Source organism: Malaclemys terrapin, chromosome 4 (assembly GCF_027887155.1).
Source record: "Malaclemys terrapin pileata isolate rMalTer1 chromosome 4, rMalTer1.hap1, whole genome shotgun sequence".
Taxonomy (NCBI): domain Eukaryota; kingdom Metazoa; phylum Chordata; order Testudines; family Emydidae; genus Malaclemys; species Malaclemys terrapin.
This window is the reverse complement of record NC_071508.1, coordinates 120,481,671-120,498,757: the sequence shown is the minus strand read 5'-3', so window position 1 is coordinate 120,498,757 and position 17,087 is coordinate 120,481,671. Positions and strand designations below refer to the sequence as shown.

Below are 17,087 nucleotides of genomic sequence, written 5' to 3'. Positions count from 1 at the left end.
ATGACATAAATGAACTTCAGTTCCTAACTCAGTGTTTCCTTATTAATGCAGTTTCTACATTTTGGGGGGAAAGGGGAGGGGGGCTATAGCTCCTTCAGTCCCCAATTGTCTATGCCCATGCTCATCCAGTATGTTACAACTTGCTGGCTCCAATGGCGAAGTTTATGGTAAAGGTTTCTTGATAGGAGAACTGCACCTGTAAATATGTTGTCTGTGGAAATACAGTTAAGCATGAACCTAGCCAGTTTTAGAGAGAACTTCAAGACCTACCTCTTTGTTCGGGTGTTCCATACTAATTAAATCCTGCTTTCCTAGCTCTCTGGTAAATCTGCAGGCAGCCAGGGAGCATGAAATTTGGTCTCTTTTTGAGATTTGAATCTCTACTTAAGTTTTGTATAACACTCAGATCTCATGGTGATGGATGCTTTAAAATTATTATAATAGTAATAGATTCAATATACCTTTACTCCACTCATTCCTGAGCAGGATTGTTAATGCTGGAACTAGGTCAATTCCTGTTTCGAACATTTTCAGTAGAAGGAGTGGATTTTGAAAGATCTGAAAACTGGGAATTTATGGAGTTTTACAAATAGAGACCAGAAAGATCACTTCCACTTTGCTGTGGGCTGTGCAGCTTGCAGCCAATTTGGTGTTGGTGGTATTGTAGGTGGATTTCCCTGACAGGCAGACTTTTTAACTGACTATTATCTACATGTGTCAGAAAATGGAAACTAAATTTGCCTTAACTTGGTCCTTTGAGTGTAAGCATTATCAGTTAAAGAGAGGAAAAATCTTTGTCCATAAGGCTCACAAGTCCTTCCTCTGTCAAAATTAAGCCGTCACTATCCAGATGTAAAAACAAACAAACCCAAAACCAAAACACCCTACCACCCACTTTGTATTTGTCTGATCTTAGTCTGTCTTTAAGATTGTGTAAGATCATTGTGGTCAGATCTTACACAGTAACAATTATGCTCTCACCGTTTAAGAAATAATAAAGTTGAAATGCAAAGCTAAAATGAAAAGTGAGTTAAGCCCAGAAATATGCTGTTTATTTCCACATACACCGCTACCTCGATATAACGCGACCCGATATAACACGAATTCGGACATAACGTGGTAAAGCAATGCTCCGGGGGGTAGGGAGGGGGTGCGCACTCCGGTGGATCAAAGTAAGTTCAATATAACGCGGTTTCACCTATAACGTGGTAAGATTTTTTTTGGCTCCTGAGGACAGCATTATATCGAGGTAGAGGTGTATTAGGCTAAGAGAGGGCTGGGGAGCACAGAGATATTTTTATTTTATTTTATTTTTTTCATCTCAGGAATAACTTTTTGGCACTTCCAGATTTGCAGTTCATCTTTTGATTTGGGACTCCTTAGATATGCTTACTGAGTTTCTTCAGTGCTAGTTTTAAGTCCTGACGCTAAAGCAATCATGCAAGACAAAATCAGTTACTGTTTTTGGAGGCAGCACAAATTATTTCATAACATAGTTTATGGAGAATTATATAGCTTAGCTTTCAAAATATAAATTAACCACCATTCTTGCACAGCTATGGATGCCTCTGAAGGTTTTTAGTGGTCAGCAGTGACTGAAAGTGCAGAATTGAATTATATCTCTTGTAAAGCGTCATCTGGGAAGCTGAATGTGCACATGCATATAGTCCACTTTTCTCTCTGTTCCTTTCATGCAGCCTCCTTACGTCTGAAACGTCTTCTCCCTGGATCTCTTAAGAATTTCAGAAAATAAAATAAAAAATTTAATAGGTATAGAATGTTAAAAATATTTTTGGGTATTGGCTGAACTGAATTTTAAAAACACTCTCAGCTTTAACTTCATTTTTTTAAAAGAAATATTTTGTTTAACAGGTTTTGAAGATGTAAGGATAAAGATGATGTGTTTATTCTTTACACTTCCTTGAAATTTTAAGATTAAAACTTAGGTAACTGTTTACAGGATCAGGGTGTATGTACTTTAAATTTAAACTAACTTCAGTGGGATTGCTCACATACTTAATATTTAGCACCTGCATTTTTACAGAATTGGGTCTTAGGTACAGAGTAATGTTTTATGTTTTATTCACATTTGTATATTGAGGACATTTCTAGAACAATATTCAAAGTATTAATTCAGAAATATCTGTTAATATCTGTTAAGGTACTAGTTAACCTCAAGTTTATAAAAGTGTATTATTCTTCTACTGACACAACCTCCATGGAAGTTTTTTACTTACATGAAGACTAACACTGGGCCCTGTTGCTCTATTTCCCCCCCTCTTAAATATATACAGTAACTCCTCGCTTAACGTTGTAGTTATGTTCCTGAAAAACGCAACTTTAAGCGAAACGATGTTAAGTGAATCCAATTTCCCCATAAGAATTAATGTAAATGGGGGGGGGAAGGTTATGTTCGAGGGAAATGTTTTTCACCAGACAAAAGACTATATATTTATACAGTATAAGTTTTAAACAAACAATTTAATACTGTACACAGTAATGATGATTGTGAAGCTTGGTTGTGGTGGTGAAGTCAGAGGGTGGGATATTTCCCAGGGAATGCCTTACTGGTAAATGATGAACTAGTACTCGACTGAGCCCTCAAGGGTTATTGCATTGTTGTTAATGTAGTGTCACACTCTACAAGGGAGAAATGGAGGGAGGGGAGACAGCATGGCAGACAGTGATAGAGAGACACACACCCTGTGTGTGTGTGTATGTGTGTGTGTGTGAGAGAGAGAGAGAGAGAGATGCACATTGCCCCTTTAGATACTCTGACCCCACTCTAAGTACACTGCCTTTTTAAGTAGATCAGCAAGTTGAGACAGCAGCTGCTGCCCAGCAAGCTCCCTCTGTCCTGAGCCCTGTCATGTCGCTCTCTGCTCTATGGAGATGGGGTAAGCGGGGGCCAGGAGCAGGGGGGAGGGGGACACCCTGACATTAGCCCTCCTCCTCCCAACCCCCCCCCCCAAACAGCAAGCAGGAGGCTCCCGGGAGCAGCTCCAAGGCAGAGGGCAGGAGCAGCACATGGCAGTGGGGGGAGGGACAGCTGAACTCCCAGCAATTGGTAGCCTGCTGGGCGGCTGCTGCACAGGGAACTTAAGGGAGTGGGGAGCTGATAGGGGGTTGCCGATCCACCCTGGTTCCAAGCCCCCTACCAGCTAGCTCCAACGGGCTGCTCTTTCTGCAAGCAGTGGACAAAGCAGGCAGCTGCCAAACAACATTATAAGGGAGCATTGCACAACTTTAAATGAGCATGTTCTCTAATTGATCAGCAACGAAACAATGTTAACCAGGACGACTTTAAGTGAGGAGTTACTGTATACAATTAGATTTCTTTTAAAAATCCAGGTATGGTAAGATGTCTCTCAAAATTAAATGGGAACTTGATCCAAATATTGATATTTTCCTTTTTCTTTTTTAAACTTCTTGGAAATTATCAGCGTTTGGTCTCAGTGGGTCTTGATTCAAAAAATACAATATGCGTGTGGGACTGGAGAAAAGGAAAAATGTTATCGATGGCTCCTGGTCATACAGACAGGGTAAGCATAACTACTTAATAGGAGTATTGGTGGGATTTGGGGATTTTGAAACCTCTGTGTGTACATATTGGGAATTTTTGTTTTCTGAATATCAGCTGTTGTAGATTATAGAAGTTGATCATGTTAACTTTATTTGTGGAAAAATATATGCATCATAAATATCTATGCTTTAGATGGATATGTGGTTTACCACATGTTTATGCATACTCTGTGGAGACCTAGAAGCATATATTGAAGGTGTCATATTTGAGGAAAAGCTATACCCTACTCCTGGTACGGGAGAACCAAAATGTGCCAAATCTTTTGAACTCTGTAATTCATTAGCTGTATGTGGCTTAGGAGTTGGGGAATACACACGGTACTTTGGAGACCATTTTGAAGCAGGCTTATTCATAGCTTTTACACAAATGAAAGAATACTCAAAAAGAACACTATTAAGACATGTTGCAAGAATTTAACTCCATTTAACAATAATATAGATTTGGTGACTATTTTTATTTTTATAATCTCGCTGGCATTTAAAATCTTCCAGGCTTTTGAGAATATCACTAATAACCCCTTCAGAGCATTCTGACAAATAGATATTGAATTTTATTTCCTTATCAAGCTTCTAGTTTAGACATATTACATCTAAAGATAATACATAAAAATGAGAAAAGGCATAAAAGAACATTAACTTGCACAACTTCACAGTCCTCAAACATCAGAAAAAAACAGCATTAGACTTCTGTGTGCCCCTTTTTATACAGGTCTCTCGCATCTTATGCGCATTTAACATGCGCGATTTCAGCTTTATGCGGTCGGCAAAAACAAAAAAGAAGAGAAAAATAACAATTTTAATACTGTACCTGTAGTGCGGGCGATTCCGCCCGCCATTACACTCAATGTAATTTTGACTATACGCAATTTTCGCTTTACGCGCTGACTGCGGAACGTAACCCCAGCGTAAGATGCGACAGACCTGTATAATGAAATATTATTTCTCAAATGCAAGATAGGATTTTTTTCTACAACTTTTAAATATACACACATCATCTTCTGTAACTGTGTTACTTTGGGTATGCCAGACAAATACAGATAATGAAAGCTATTTATATAATGAACAATGCAATTTAACTTTTGAGAGGAGGCATAAAAAATAGTCCCAATAAACTTCTTTGAAAAGTTCTGAAATGGCTTTTTGCTGTCTATAGGTCAGTAGATTTTGTGCTGTTTGTCATTTGAATGGGAATTTGTTCTATTTTCATTTATATATAAAATTATACATATATTAAAAAGGCCATCTTTACTAGCGTTCTGATTTATTTGCAGATATTTGATATTTCTTGGGATTTGTACCAACCAAACAAACTAGTCAGCTGTGGTGTAAAACATATTAAGGTACTGTACTAAATTTACACTTTTCTTATATAAATATGTTGAGTTATATTTCCTATCACTCTTTTTTTTTTTTTTTTTTTGTAAAGCAAGTAATTATGGAATCTAAAGGGAGTACTTTTATATTTAATTTAGATAGGAGGTTTGTATTCAGAATCTTACTAATAAATTACAAACAAAAATATTATTGCTCATGAGATATTCTGATAACTTTTCCATTAATAGACTATATTAGATTCAGTTGCTGCTTAATATAAATTGAACATGTAAATTGGAAAAAGAACATTATTTGTAATTAGACAACTGCTAGTGCAGTTTTTTTTAAAAGGACATGAGAGTTCTTCCACAAGATACACTGAAGTTATTTAAAAATAAAGTATTATAAAATATACTGTTTGAGATCCTAAGTAAGTAGTGGTGATGATGATGATTTTTTACTACATCCTACTTTTGCTGATGTTGGCACACAGGGCAGAAACTAGTCTCTTCCATCCTCTCTGTCATTATCTGCTGCTTCCATCTGCTCTATGGTGTTGAGATTGACTGAACCACCACCCTTAGAACACCTGCTAAGGGTGGTGGTTCTTCTCTGGGGTGCCCTTGTTTCCTCACATCAGTTGGGTTCTACCTGAGAGCTTTACGTGGGAGTCTGTCTGTTGGCATGCCCCAAATATGTCCATTTTCTTCTAATTCTAGTGGAGATAAGCTGCTGATTGATAATTTCTCAGATCTCTTCATCGTTGATAAAGTCTCGCTATCCAATGCCCAGAATCTTTCCTAGGCATTTATTTTCAAAGGCATCTAGTTTTCTATCTAACATTTTAAGATCTCCAGCTCTTTCAGCTGTATGTTAGCACTGAGATTACATTTGAGTTGAAAGTTTAGTTTTGTTTTGGTACTGTATATCTTTGATTTCCATAGGTTTTGAGTTTTTAGTGAATGCTGTGGATGCCTTTCCTAGGGTTACCATATTTTGTGCCTCCAAATGGAGGACACCCCCAGGGACCCCGGCCCCGCCCCCAGCCCCACCCACGCCCCCGCCCCAACTCCGCCCCCTCCCAAAGTCTCCGCCCCCTCCCCTGCTTCCCGCGAACATTTGAGTCGCGGGAAGCCTGTAGCAGGTAAGGGGCGGTGTGGGGGGAGGAGGCGTGGCCCAGGCTGGCCCCCCGGCGGCTCCAGCCTGGGTCGGCTCGGGCCCTGGGGTGCCGGCCCCGGCCCACCACCCCTGGCCCGCCCAGCACTGCCGGCCCCCCGGACCACCCGGCTCGCGGCCCCGCGGCCCCCCCGGCTCGCAGCCCAGCGGCCCCCCCGGCCCAGCGGACCCCGCGGCCCCTCCGGCTCGCGGCCCCGCGGACCTCTCCGGCTCGCGGCCCAGCGGACCCCCCGGCTCCTGGCCCCGCGGCCCAGCGGACCCCCCGGCCCGCAGCCCAGCGGCCCCCCCGGCCCAGCGGACCCCGCGGCCCCTCCGGCTCGCGGCCCCGCGGACCTCCCGGCCCAGCGGACCCCGCGGCCCAGCGGACCCCCCCGGCTCCTGGCCCCGCGGCCCAGCGGACCCCCCCGGCTCGCGGCCCAGCGGACCCGCCGGCCCAGTGGACCCCGCGGACCCCCCCGGCTCGCGGACCTCCCGGCCCAGCGGACCCCGCGGCCCAGCGGACCCCCCCGGCTCGCGGCCCAGCGGACCCGCCGGCCCAGCGGACCCCGCGGACCCCCCGGCTCGCGGACCCCGCGGCCCAGCGGACCCCCCGGCTCCCGGCCCAGCGGACGCCCCGGCTCGCAGCCCCGCAGACCCCCCGGCCCCGTGGACCCCCCGGCCCTCGCGGCCCCGCGGACCCCCCGGACCCTCCGGCTCCCCGCCCGGCCCCGCACCCACCCCGGACCGGCACTGCGACCCCGGCCCGGCACCGCGCGCCCGGCCGGGCTCGGCACCATGCCCCCGGCCCCGCGGCCCCAGCCAAAGAGCCCTACTGATTTTCCCGGACATGCCCGGCTTTTGGGGATTTCCCCCCGGACGGGGATTTGAGCCCCCAAAAGCCGGACATGTCCGGGAAAATCCGGACGTATGGTAACCCTACCTTTCCTATCCTTGATATCACTTATTTCACAAAATCTCTGTTAGCAAATATGGTGCTGCTCAAGTAAATGAACTGTTCAACTTTCTTTGTTTTTGCCTTCTGATATGTTGTTATTGCTTGACACTAGGGTTTCAAGGACATTCGTTTGTGAGTCCTGCTAGGCCTGATAATTTTGCAAACGTGTCTGTCTTTCTTTGTAGCTTTTTGGAAATGTCACTCTAGCATGATATCATCAGCAAAATCTAGGCCTTGTAGGCATTTGCCATCTACCCATACTACGCCAGTGTTGCTAATGTACTTCTTAATTATCCAATCTATGGCAATCCCAAACAATAATGCTAGTGTCCATGTTGAACCATCGGGTCTGGTTGTTTACCCTTAGAGTGTTGTTTGTATCAATGTATTTAGTCTTGATTATGACAATTTTAGCTGGAATTTCATAAGACTGAAGAATATTCCACAATGTATGCCTATGCAGTCTGTTAAATGCCTTTTGAAATTAGACTAAATTGATAATAAGGGGAGCCTGCCATTGTATGCATTTTTCTGATCTACACAGGATCTCTTCGGCTTGAATCCAGATGCTTCTTCCCTAAGCTGTGCATCCAATGCCTCTTTCATCCTGTATAGTATCACACTATAGAAGACTTTTCCTGCTACAGAGAGTAGTGACTCCTCTCCAGTCGTTAGTCAGTAAAATCACCATTTTTGAGTATTCTGAGAATTATTCCATATATCCGCTGGTTAGGAGTGGTCTCTCTTTCCCCAGACCTCATTAAACAGCTCTGCCAGTTTGGTTAGGGTTGTAGTGTCAAGTGCATTTCTGCTGTGATTTGATCATCTCCCACTGCTCTGTTGTTTTTGAGCTTCTTGATTGTAGCCTGTATTTCTGACATCTTTATGGTACCGATGTTGATATCAAATTGGTCAGGTTTGCATGTTTCATTGAATTCTGGTGCTGAGGTATGGCTTGGTCTGTTGAGGATTTATTTAAAATGCTCTGCCCATCTGTTGTTCTATTCTACCCCAGTTGTAAACATTTTCCTTCTGTATTTTTTATTGTTCCACACAGTTTCCACACAGGGTTTTAGTTACGAGTTAAACGACTCTGAGGTTTTGTATCATAACAGCAGCTTCAGCTGCTAAGTCTTAAACATAATGCTGTTTCTTTTTCCTTGCATTGCTTTTCACTGCTTTGTCTGTTTTCTTGTACTCCTTTTGCTTTTTCCAATATTTCATTGATCTTAGGATTCAGGAGTTTTCCTTTCAGTACTTTACTTTCATCAATAAGATGGTGTATCTGTTGGCTTATCTAATTCTTGCTATGTTTATGTTGATATCCAACTACAACTGCTGCTGGTTGAATCACATTGTCACTGAGCGCTGCCCACTTTCTTTAGGTCCAGTTGTTGCCCTGTCTTCCTCTGCCTCTGGCAATGCCTCAAATCTGTTCCTTAGTTGAAGTTGGAGTTTCTCACAGTACTTTTGTACTTTTGAGCTTTCTCAGTTTTGAATTCAGTTTGGCAAAGCTGTTGGCATCTGCTGCTCGATATGCACTTGCATTTTGGATAGATGACCTGTATCTTGAGCTAATGCAGATGTGATTGAGCTGGGTTTTTTAATTTTGGTTTTTTATTTTGCCACCTGGTGAATTCTATGTTTGTCTACATATGTCGTTATGAGGGAACAGGGTGCTTGCAAGAACTGGGTTGGACACCATGCACAATTAAATGAATCTCTCACCATTTGGGTTTAATGATTCCCAACACACACTTCCCCACTGATCTTTCCATTCCTTGGTTATCACATCGCACTTTAGCCATCAGAATGAGTAAATCACGTTTTGGTATTCTGTCAATCACATTTGGAGTCCATTATAGTACTTATCTTTATCCTCATCACTATGTTCCTGTGTCAGAGCATAGCACCGTATTCTTGACATGTTTAGGAATCTGATTTGGAGCCTTGCACATATGATGTGTTGGTTGATAGGTTTCCGGTTGAAAAGCGATTTTTTCATAGAATCTGTTGCATTGAGTGCTACTCCTGCGAAGAATGCATTGTCACTAAGACCTGTATAGATGAGATTTTTTTCTCTTGCTTGGAATTGTTCTTACCACACCTGTCAGTCTGCTCTGACTGATACTCAGGATTTCAAGTTCATAGTTGTTCATCTCCCTCATGATCTGTGAGAGCTTTGAAGTGTTTTCTTGCTGTCAGCATCATACTTTTGAGGGTCCTGTCTTCCAGAGACTGGCTTTTACCAGGAATCTTCATGTAGCATGAGGGGATGGCAGTATTCTCTATTGAGCAACCATTTTTACCAGAATGGTAGCTTGGCTCCATTTTCTATAACCAATTAGTTGGTTTTTTTAACAAGGTTAGGTGGTTAGACTTGATTTCAAACCTCACTTTGTCCAGGCTTGGGACAGACAGCTACATCAAAGGGCAGCAGGCACAGTTATCCAAAAAATAATTTTGAGGTGAATCCAGACACTCAAGGTTCTGTTGTTTTCCTGGAGCAATGAATGACTTCTAACAGTCTACAGTTAAGAAATGCATGGAGAAGCATTTCTTACATCATAGAGAAACACAGGGAACTCAAATAAATAAAGAGAAACTCTTGCATTTTTTCCCTCCAGATCTTTTCCCACTACCGACATTTTTGTCACTGTTGAACACTGTACCATCCTTCCTGTCACTGAGGCTTGTAATCTGGAATGATGACTTCCCATACTCCCTCAAAGATTCCAGAGGCATTCTCTGTTCTTTAGGATCTACATACCAGCTAACAAGAGGAAACCCTTCCACTTCAAGGGTCAGTACTGCCAGAGTATCTCTCAGCAGGCTTTCATTGTGTTGCCAAAGAAAAAGCCACACTTCTTCGAGTAGTATCCCTATGGGTGCTCCTCTGTAGGTGTATCTGTGTCACTGTGCCTCTCAGACTGGAGATTTTAGATAGCAGTGCCTGTTCAGCCTACACATGTGCTCTTCTTCTCTCATGTTTTGCCTCAATGCTATTTAGTGCTGCGCAAGCAAACACACTCAGTTCCTTCTCAACTTCTGTTGGCCTGAGATGGAGCACTAGAAGAGTCTAAGTGATGATTCTAATGCTCCTAATGATTTCTAAACTTTATTTCTAGTTAGTAGTTTGTTACCTAGATTAATATTACTCTTTTTCTTTTCTTAAAAAAAAAAAGAGGGTGGGGGCCTTTCAAAAACAGTTCTCTTCCTCTTTGGGGAAACAAAACCCCAAAACGGGTATGCCTGGCTTCCCCAGGTTTAAACGCTATCTCTCCTACAGAAAAGTTATTCTGGTCAGTAGCGGCCATTCATGCTGCATTCACTGCCTGGGAGAGTTTCACAAAAGTGTACTTTCTGTCTGAAATTAAAATCAGGAACAGGAAAAAGCCATGAACTGAAGCTCAGACTCCTCTTGATGGAAAGGTCAGTTAGATCACCCCAGAGCAACAGTCCTTTGAATCTACTCCCAGGTGGATTCAAAGAGGATATCTGCTGATTCCTCTCACAAAACCACCAAAAAAGAGAGCTACCAGTCCCCAAACTGAAGAATTGACTAGGAAAAAAGAGATTCCCCCGCAAAATCATCCACCTCGGTACTGACCAAACCTCAACAGGGTACCCATGAGCCATTAGGCTCCTCAAGTAGTGGTACTGTCTGTAAGCCTAAAGACCTGAAGGGCACAGGGTCAGAGGCATTGGTTCTTTCAGAGAAAAGAAGCAGTAGAGACTGTGCTAGCTCTTCTAAAATGGCACTACCAGAGACAAGGAGAGCCTCAGTACCGAGCACTTCCACACAAAAGACCAGAGCACCATCTTCTGGCTGATCATTGGACCACAGAAGACTACAGGTGCCGTTGACTCCCTTGACACCAGGCCTCTCTAGGCAGACTCCATTGGTACTGATTACTACCATAGTACTACAGGAATTCTGTTCAAAGACCTCTTGGTCTCAGAAATGCTAGAATCCCCATTACTTAGTACTGGCACCAACCACATCTCGGTCTCCTGAATTCCCCACGGTACCAAGACACTCCTCATCAGCCTCCTTTTCTGCTCCACCTCTATCAAGTGAAGAAGAGGATGATGATAACATATCTTCAGTCTCAGTACAAAGTTCCCCAGGACAACATCAAGGAACCAATCACCTAGAAACAGTTACAGAGCCACAAAACTGACATGATAGACAAAGCCCACCCACTTGGTATGGACACCGTTGGCCAGGTACCACCACCCATGCTGTCTGCACCACTCCAGTTGGCCGTATTGGGACCCCTGGAAAGCCTCTAGACACACCAGTTCTCTAGGACCTCAAATGTCTCACATAGGGATAGAGGAAAACAATCTCCCTCAACTTCCCTTTCTACACCCCCTGATCCTCAAGAGGAGATTTTTGAGGAACAGAAAGCAAGACTGGATAAAGAAATTACTCCATTAACAAACATCTAATCATCCATTCCACTTGAAGCCATTATGCCTCTTCCATAAACTATGGCAGATGACTTTAAACAATTTCAAGACCTCACCAAGACAGTGGTGGACTCACTTCAGATCCCTTTGAAGGAGACACAATAAAGGAGACACAATAAAAGCTGCTGGACATCTTCCATATGTCCTTATCAGGTTGCATTGCATTCTCTATCAATGAGGCAATTGCCTCATTGATAGGGAATGCAATGCAACCTGATAAGGACATATGGAAGATACTAGACCCAGACAAAACCATCAGGCAAACACCAGCCATGATACCGCCCACATGCAAAAGTCCAGATAAAAAATATTATGTCCCCTCTTAAGACGTGGACTTTCTCTTCTCCCATCCATCACTAAATTCCCTTGTGGTAGATGCTGTAAATAAATGTGGCAAACAGCACCATGCTAAATCAACACCCTATCACAAGGACTGGAAAAGAATGAACTTATTCGGCAGGAAATTGTACTTATCAGCAACCCTACAGTTTAGGATTGCTAATTATTAGGCCTTGATGGTGAAATATAACCACATCAATTATTCGAAATTCAGCACCTTTATTGAACATCTCCCAAATGATCAAAGAGTGCAGTTCCAACTCATCATTGTTGAGGGCCAGTTTCTGGCACGTACATCATTACAGACTTCACTAGACACTGCTGATACATCTTCTCAGGAGAGCTATGTGACTTCACCTTTCCAGCCTCCCAAGAGAAGTCCAAATGACTGAGGAGGACCTTCCATTCAAAAGATCCAAACTCTTCATGGAAAAAACAGATGATTCCCTCCATGCACTAAACTACTCGAGCCATTTTGCATTCCCTGAGGATCTACAGACCTGCACAGAAAAGGAGGTACAGCAAATCTCAGAAATCACAAAGATCCTGACCTGCCCAGTTCCGTCCACCCCAGAGAAACTATGAACCTCAGTGGAAGAGACAACGGATACAAAAATAAAGGGCAACAACGCTCCAAACCTCAACTGCACAGCCTTCAATGTTGAAATATCAATTTTGATACATAGCCTGAGGTCCCTAGCCACCATCAGTTGCTGAAAAATTCATGTTATCGCCATCGTTTTAGACACCGCCTTGTTCTTTTGACAAAATGGGGAAAAGATAATGTCAGATAAGTGGAAATAATCTCCAATGGTTATTCAGTCCACTTTCCCTCCCTCCCTCCTAATCATCCTCTCTCTCTCTCTCTCTCTCTGTCCCTCTTCAAGGACCCCTCTCACGAGTGTCTGTTACATCAAGAAATATACCATGTCAAACCTCAGTGCTATAGAACAAGTTCCCAATCAGCACAGAGGGAAAGTATACTCCAAATACTTCCTGTTACTGAAAAAGAATAAAGGATGGAGACCCATTCTGGATCTGAGATTGCTCAACAAATATGTAAAGGCACAAAGATTCAAGATGGTTAAATTAGCAACAATAATTTCATATCTGGACTAAGGAGACTGGTTTTCGGCCCTTGACCTACAAGATGCTTATTTTCATATCAAGATCCAACCATTCCACAGAAAGTTCCTGAGATTCAGCCTAGGTCAAGACCATTTTCAATACAGGGTACTTCCATTAAGCCTATTGTCTGCATCCAGAGCGTTCTTGAAGGTCCTATCTGTGGTAGCGGCATGTCTTTGCAAATTAGGAATCATGATATATCTGTATCTAGATGACTGCCTACTCAAGGTACAACTGTTTGATGCCCTATCAGCCATGCAATTCTCTATATATGGTGTGGATGTGACTCACATAACACACACACTACCTCTATGGCCCTGAGGATGTCACATGAGGCCACAGCTGTGTGCTGATTGGACCACAGGTTGAGAACCACTGCTATAGATTATTTATGGAGTTGGGACTACAACTGAACACTCAAAAATTGACTCTAACTCCAATGCAACATCTAGAATTCATAGGAGCCTATCTAGATGCAGTAAAGGCCAAAGCCTTCCTCCCACTCACAGGTTCAATATGCTAACAATCTTAATTGACACCATCCATATCAGCCCCCAAACCTTGGCCAGGAATTGCCTTCAACTACTGGGGTACGTGGCAGCAGGCACCTTGTAATAACTCGTGCAAGGCTCCACCTGTGTTGCCTTCAGGCATGGCTCAAAACGGTATATGCACCAAACAGACAGATTGACCAAACCACTGTTAATGTCCTTCATAATCAAAGACTCTCTCAAATGGTGGAAGTCTTCCCTTCTATTTATGAGCTCTTAATAAGAGGCTCTGCAATAGAGAAGGAACTGAGGGTGGTTAACTTGTGCAGCACTGGATAGCCTTGAGGCAAGGCATGAGACAGGGAGAGCACATGTGCAGGCTGAATGGACACCGCTACCTGAAATCTCCAATCTGAGGCACAAGGACACAGATACATCTACAGTGGAGCACCCATAGGGGGACACATATCTCAAAGAACCACAGTTACTGCACAAGGTGAATAACCCCTTCTCGCACAATGGAGCTCATCCTTCTCCCATTCAAATACCTTCTTTGTCCACCAATAAGCAGCAAGTGTGGTGGTCATATTAAAAGCCCATACTGATCTTAATCCTAGGTCCCTACCCTTCTCACCCATCTTTAGCAACAGTCTGTCTGTCCATCCTCCTTCCAAGCATTCACTGGAATTGTTTTGAATTAGTGGGTCTTGTAGTCACCAGAGATTATTCTATTCAATTGTGGTCGGTGCCAAGCTTCTACCCTGCCTCCTCTTCAGGGAGCCTCCTCTCTCAACATTTATTGAGGGAGCAACTTTAAAGAGAAAAGCTGAGATTCTGAAGCAGAAATTGGTGGCTGGGGGGTGACTGGGGAGATGGGTATCCCTGTATATGCCCCAATTTGATCCCTAATTTACACTAAAAAATGAGGAGTGGCAATTGAAATTCCCTATAGCCATTTGTTTACAAAGATCTCTGGGAGTACTTTTTTAAAAAAGGAAATTATTTTTTTATCATTGACAGGTGGGAAATTTATGTTGCTTGTAAGGAGTGAATGTGGGGATTAAACTATTATTGCTTTGTTGGCAAAAATGTTCAGTGTGTCAGCTAGATTGCATACAACTTTGATTTAACATACTGCCTATCATGTAGTTTAAAGACTTCCATTAGCTTGATTACTGCTTAACTTTCTGCCACTTCAAGACATAGCGCAACACTGGCAAATCAGTCCTCCTATCTTTTGGCCAAAAACAATTGTATATTAAGAATGGCTCAAATTGCTGAAGTAACCTATTTGTTTATTTTAAAAAAAATAGTTTCTTTTAGCAATTTATAGTTAACAAAATCCGTTTTAATTAAATCATATTCTGAGCATCTTTAACAACTAGGCTGCAGCTATTTGGTCATGCGTTATTTAAATAAAAAATCCTAACCCAAGATCTTGAATAGCATCCTGATTAGGCAAGAGGTCAGACTTTAAAAATATGTATAATCTATCATGATATTCCTTTTTAACATCAACAATTATTTCTCATGCTAGGAATCATTATATAATCTCTGGATAGACTTCATATTGAGTAGGTATTTGACTGGAGAATGCAAATTGTTATATTATTAAATGGAATTGCCTAAATCGATTGAAATGACAAGATTCTGTGGAATTGCTTTCCTCATATATGCTATTCTCTGCTCCCATATTGGTTGTGGGTGCCTGATTTGTACAATGATTGTACTATTATTTCTCAGGTAATATAGTATGTAAATCTCTGTACTGCTATAATTAACCAATCAGAGTTCAAGTGCAGGGATTTGCATAATCAGTGTATGGTTATTTCTCAATAACCACTGGAAATATGAAAATCTTTTTTTAGGTAACTGCTGCAATCCTTCTACTAATGTCCATTATTCAGAATTTTTAACAGGTTGTGAGCAACAAAAATGCTGATTAAGAGTCTAAATTAGCACAAAGGGGTACAGGGAAAATGATGGCGCATCTCTTGAGACAGTTTGTGTTACTTGTTTGCAGTGAATGAAGTAAATGCTACACGACATTCAACACAGAGTTACAAAATTGGCTCAGCAGTTCCTATGCACTCTACTGCATATTTATGTGCATAGAAAAAGTGAGCAGGATTTTTCAGTAAAGTACAAGGTGTGGCAGCCTGTATGGCCACAGCTCTGCATTGCATACCAGGAAAAAGAAGTATACAGCAAGAGAGTGGGACAATACTTAGCCTGTAACTCTGGCTCTGAGGATACAGTATTTGCAGACCTAGTACCTGCCAAGATCTTTGGTTAGGGAGTGGTCAATAAGGACTAGAGCTGGGTGAATAATTTATTTTTCAGTTTGCTAGTAATTAAAAAAAAAAGCGGGGGTGGGTAGGTGGGCTTGGTTTGGGTCAAATCCAAAAATTGTGAAACATTTTGGCAGATCGATTAAAATCTTTCAGGTCAAAGAAACATGTAGTTTGACCCAAAATATTTTGTTTCAGGCATTTTAAAAGGGCTGGATTCACAAAAAGAGAGGGGGAGAGGAGGTGGGTGTTGTATAATGGAAGATGTAGTCCAGCTGAGGAATTAATCTCATAGGGACAATACAAGGAGCCCATAGAGGAAGTTAAGGTTCAAATAATAATGTTAACAACAAGAACAGGCATGCTTGTGGCACCTTACAGACTAACAAATTTATTTGAGCATAAGCTTTCGTGGGCTACAGCCCACTTCATCGGATGCATAGAAGGGAACACACAGAAAGAAGATATTTATACATACAGAGAACAAGAAAAGGTGGATGTAGCCATACCAACTGGAAGAGGCCAATCAATTGAGATGAGCTATCATCAGGAGAAAAAAAAACCTTTGCAGTGATAATCAAGATGACCCATAGAAGGTGTGAGAATACTTAACATGGGGAAATAGATTCAATTAGTGTAATGACCCAACCATTCCCAGTCTCTGTTTAAACTTAAGTTAATTGTATCTAATTTGCATATTAATTCAAGTTCAGCACTCTCTCTTTGGAGTCTGTTTTTGAAGTTTTTTTGTTGCAAAATTGACACCTTCAAGTCTGTCACTGAGTGGTTAGAGAGGTTGAAATGTTCTCCCCCTGGTTTTTGAATGTTATGATTCCTGATGTCAGATTTGTGTCCATTTATTCTTTTACGTAGAGACTGTCCGGTTTGGCCAATGTATATGGCAGAGGGGTATTGCTGGCACATGATGGCAGAACCAAAGAAATGAAGAGTACAATACTTTGTGTTTCTTGGCTCTAGTATATTTCTCTCTCTCTCACTCTCAAATATGCATGCACTACATTGTTTGCAAAATTCACAGAACTTTGGCAAAATAAACACAATTTTTATACCATATGTTTTATCTATCAGTTCTGGAGCTTGTGTGGCAATTCGTTGACACCAAAGCGTGGTGTTTTTGGCAAGACTGGTGATCTCCAAACTATACTTTGCCTAGCCTGTGCAAGAGATGAAGTGACACATTCTGGTGCACTTAATGGAGATATATATGTATGGAAAGGAATTAATCTCATACGGACAATACAAGGAGCACATGCTGTAAGTATATTTATGTTATAATTCAGATTGTTTGAACAATGCACAGCTTTGGAAATTGATTAGTGTGTAATTAATAGCTCA

The 17,087-nt window shown here is 42.2% G+C and overlaps 1 protein-coding gene across 1 annotated transcript in view; it reads left to right on the top strand.

Annotated features, from left to right (window-relative positions):
- Positions 1 to 17,087, top strand: part of EML5 (EMAP like 5) — a 300,424-nt gene that overhangs the window by 48,670 nt on the left and 234,667 nt on the right. Inside the window, exons 3-5 of the mRNA XM_054025269.1 lie at positions 3,444 to 3,542; positions 4,854 to 4,922; positions 16,821 to 17,006. Coding sequence (XP_053881244.1) covers positions 3,444 to 3,542; positions 4,854 to 4,922; positions 16,821 to 17,006 — 354 coding nt within the window. The remainder of the gene's footprint in view (positions 1 to 3,443; positions 3,543 to 4,853; positions 4,923 to 16,820; positions 17,007 to 17,087) is intronic.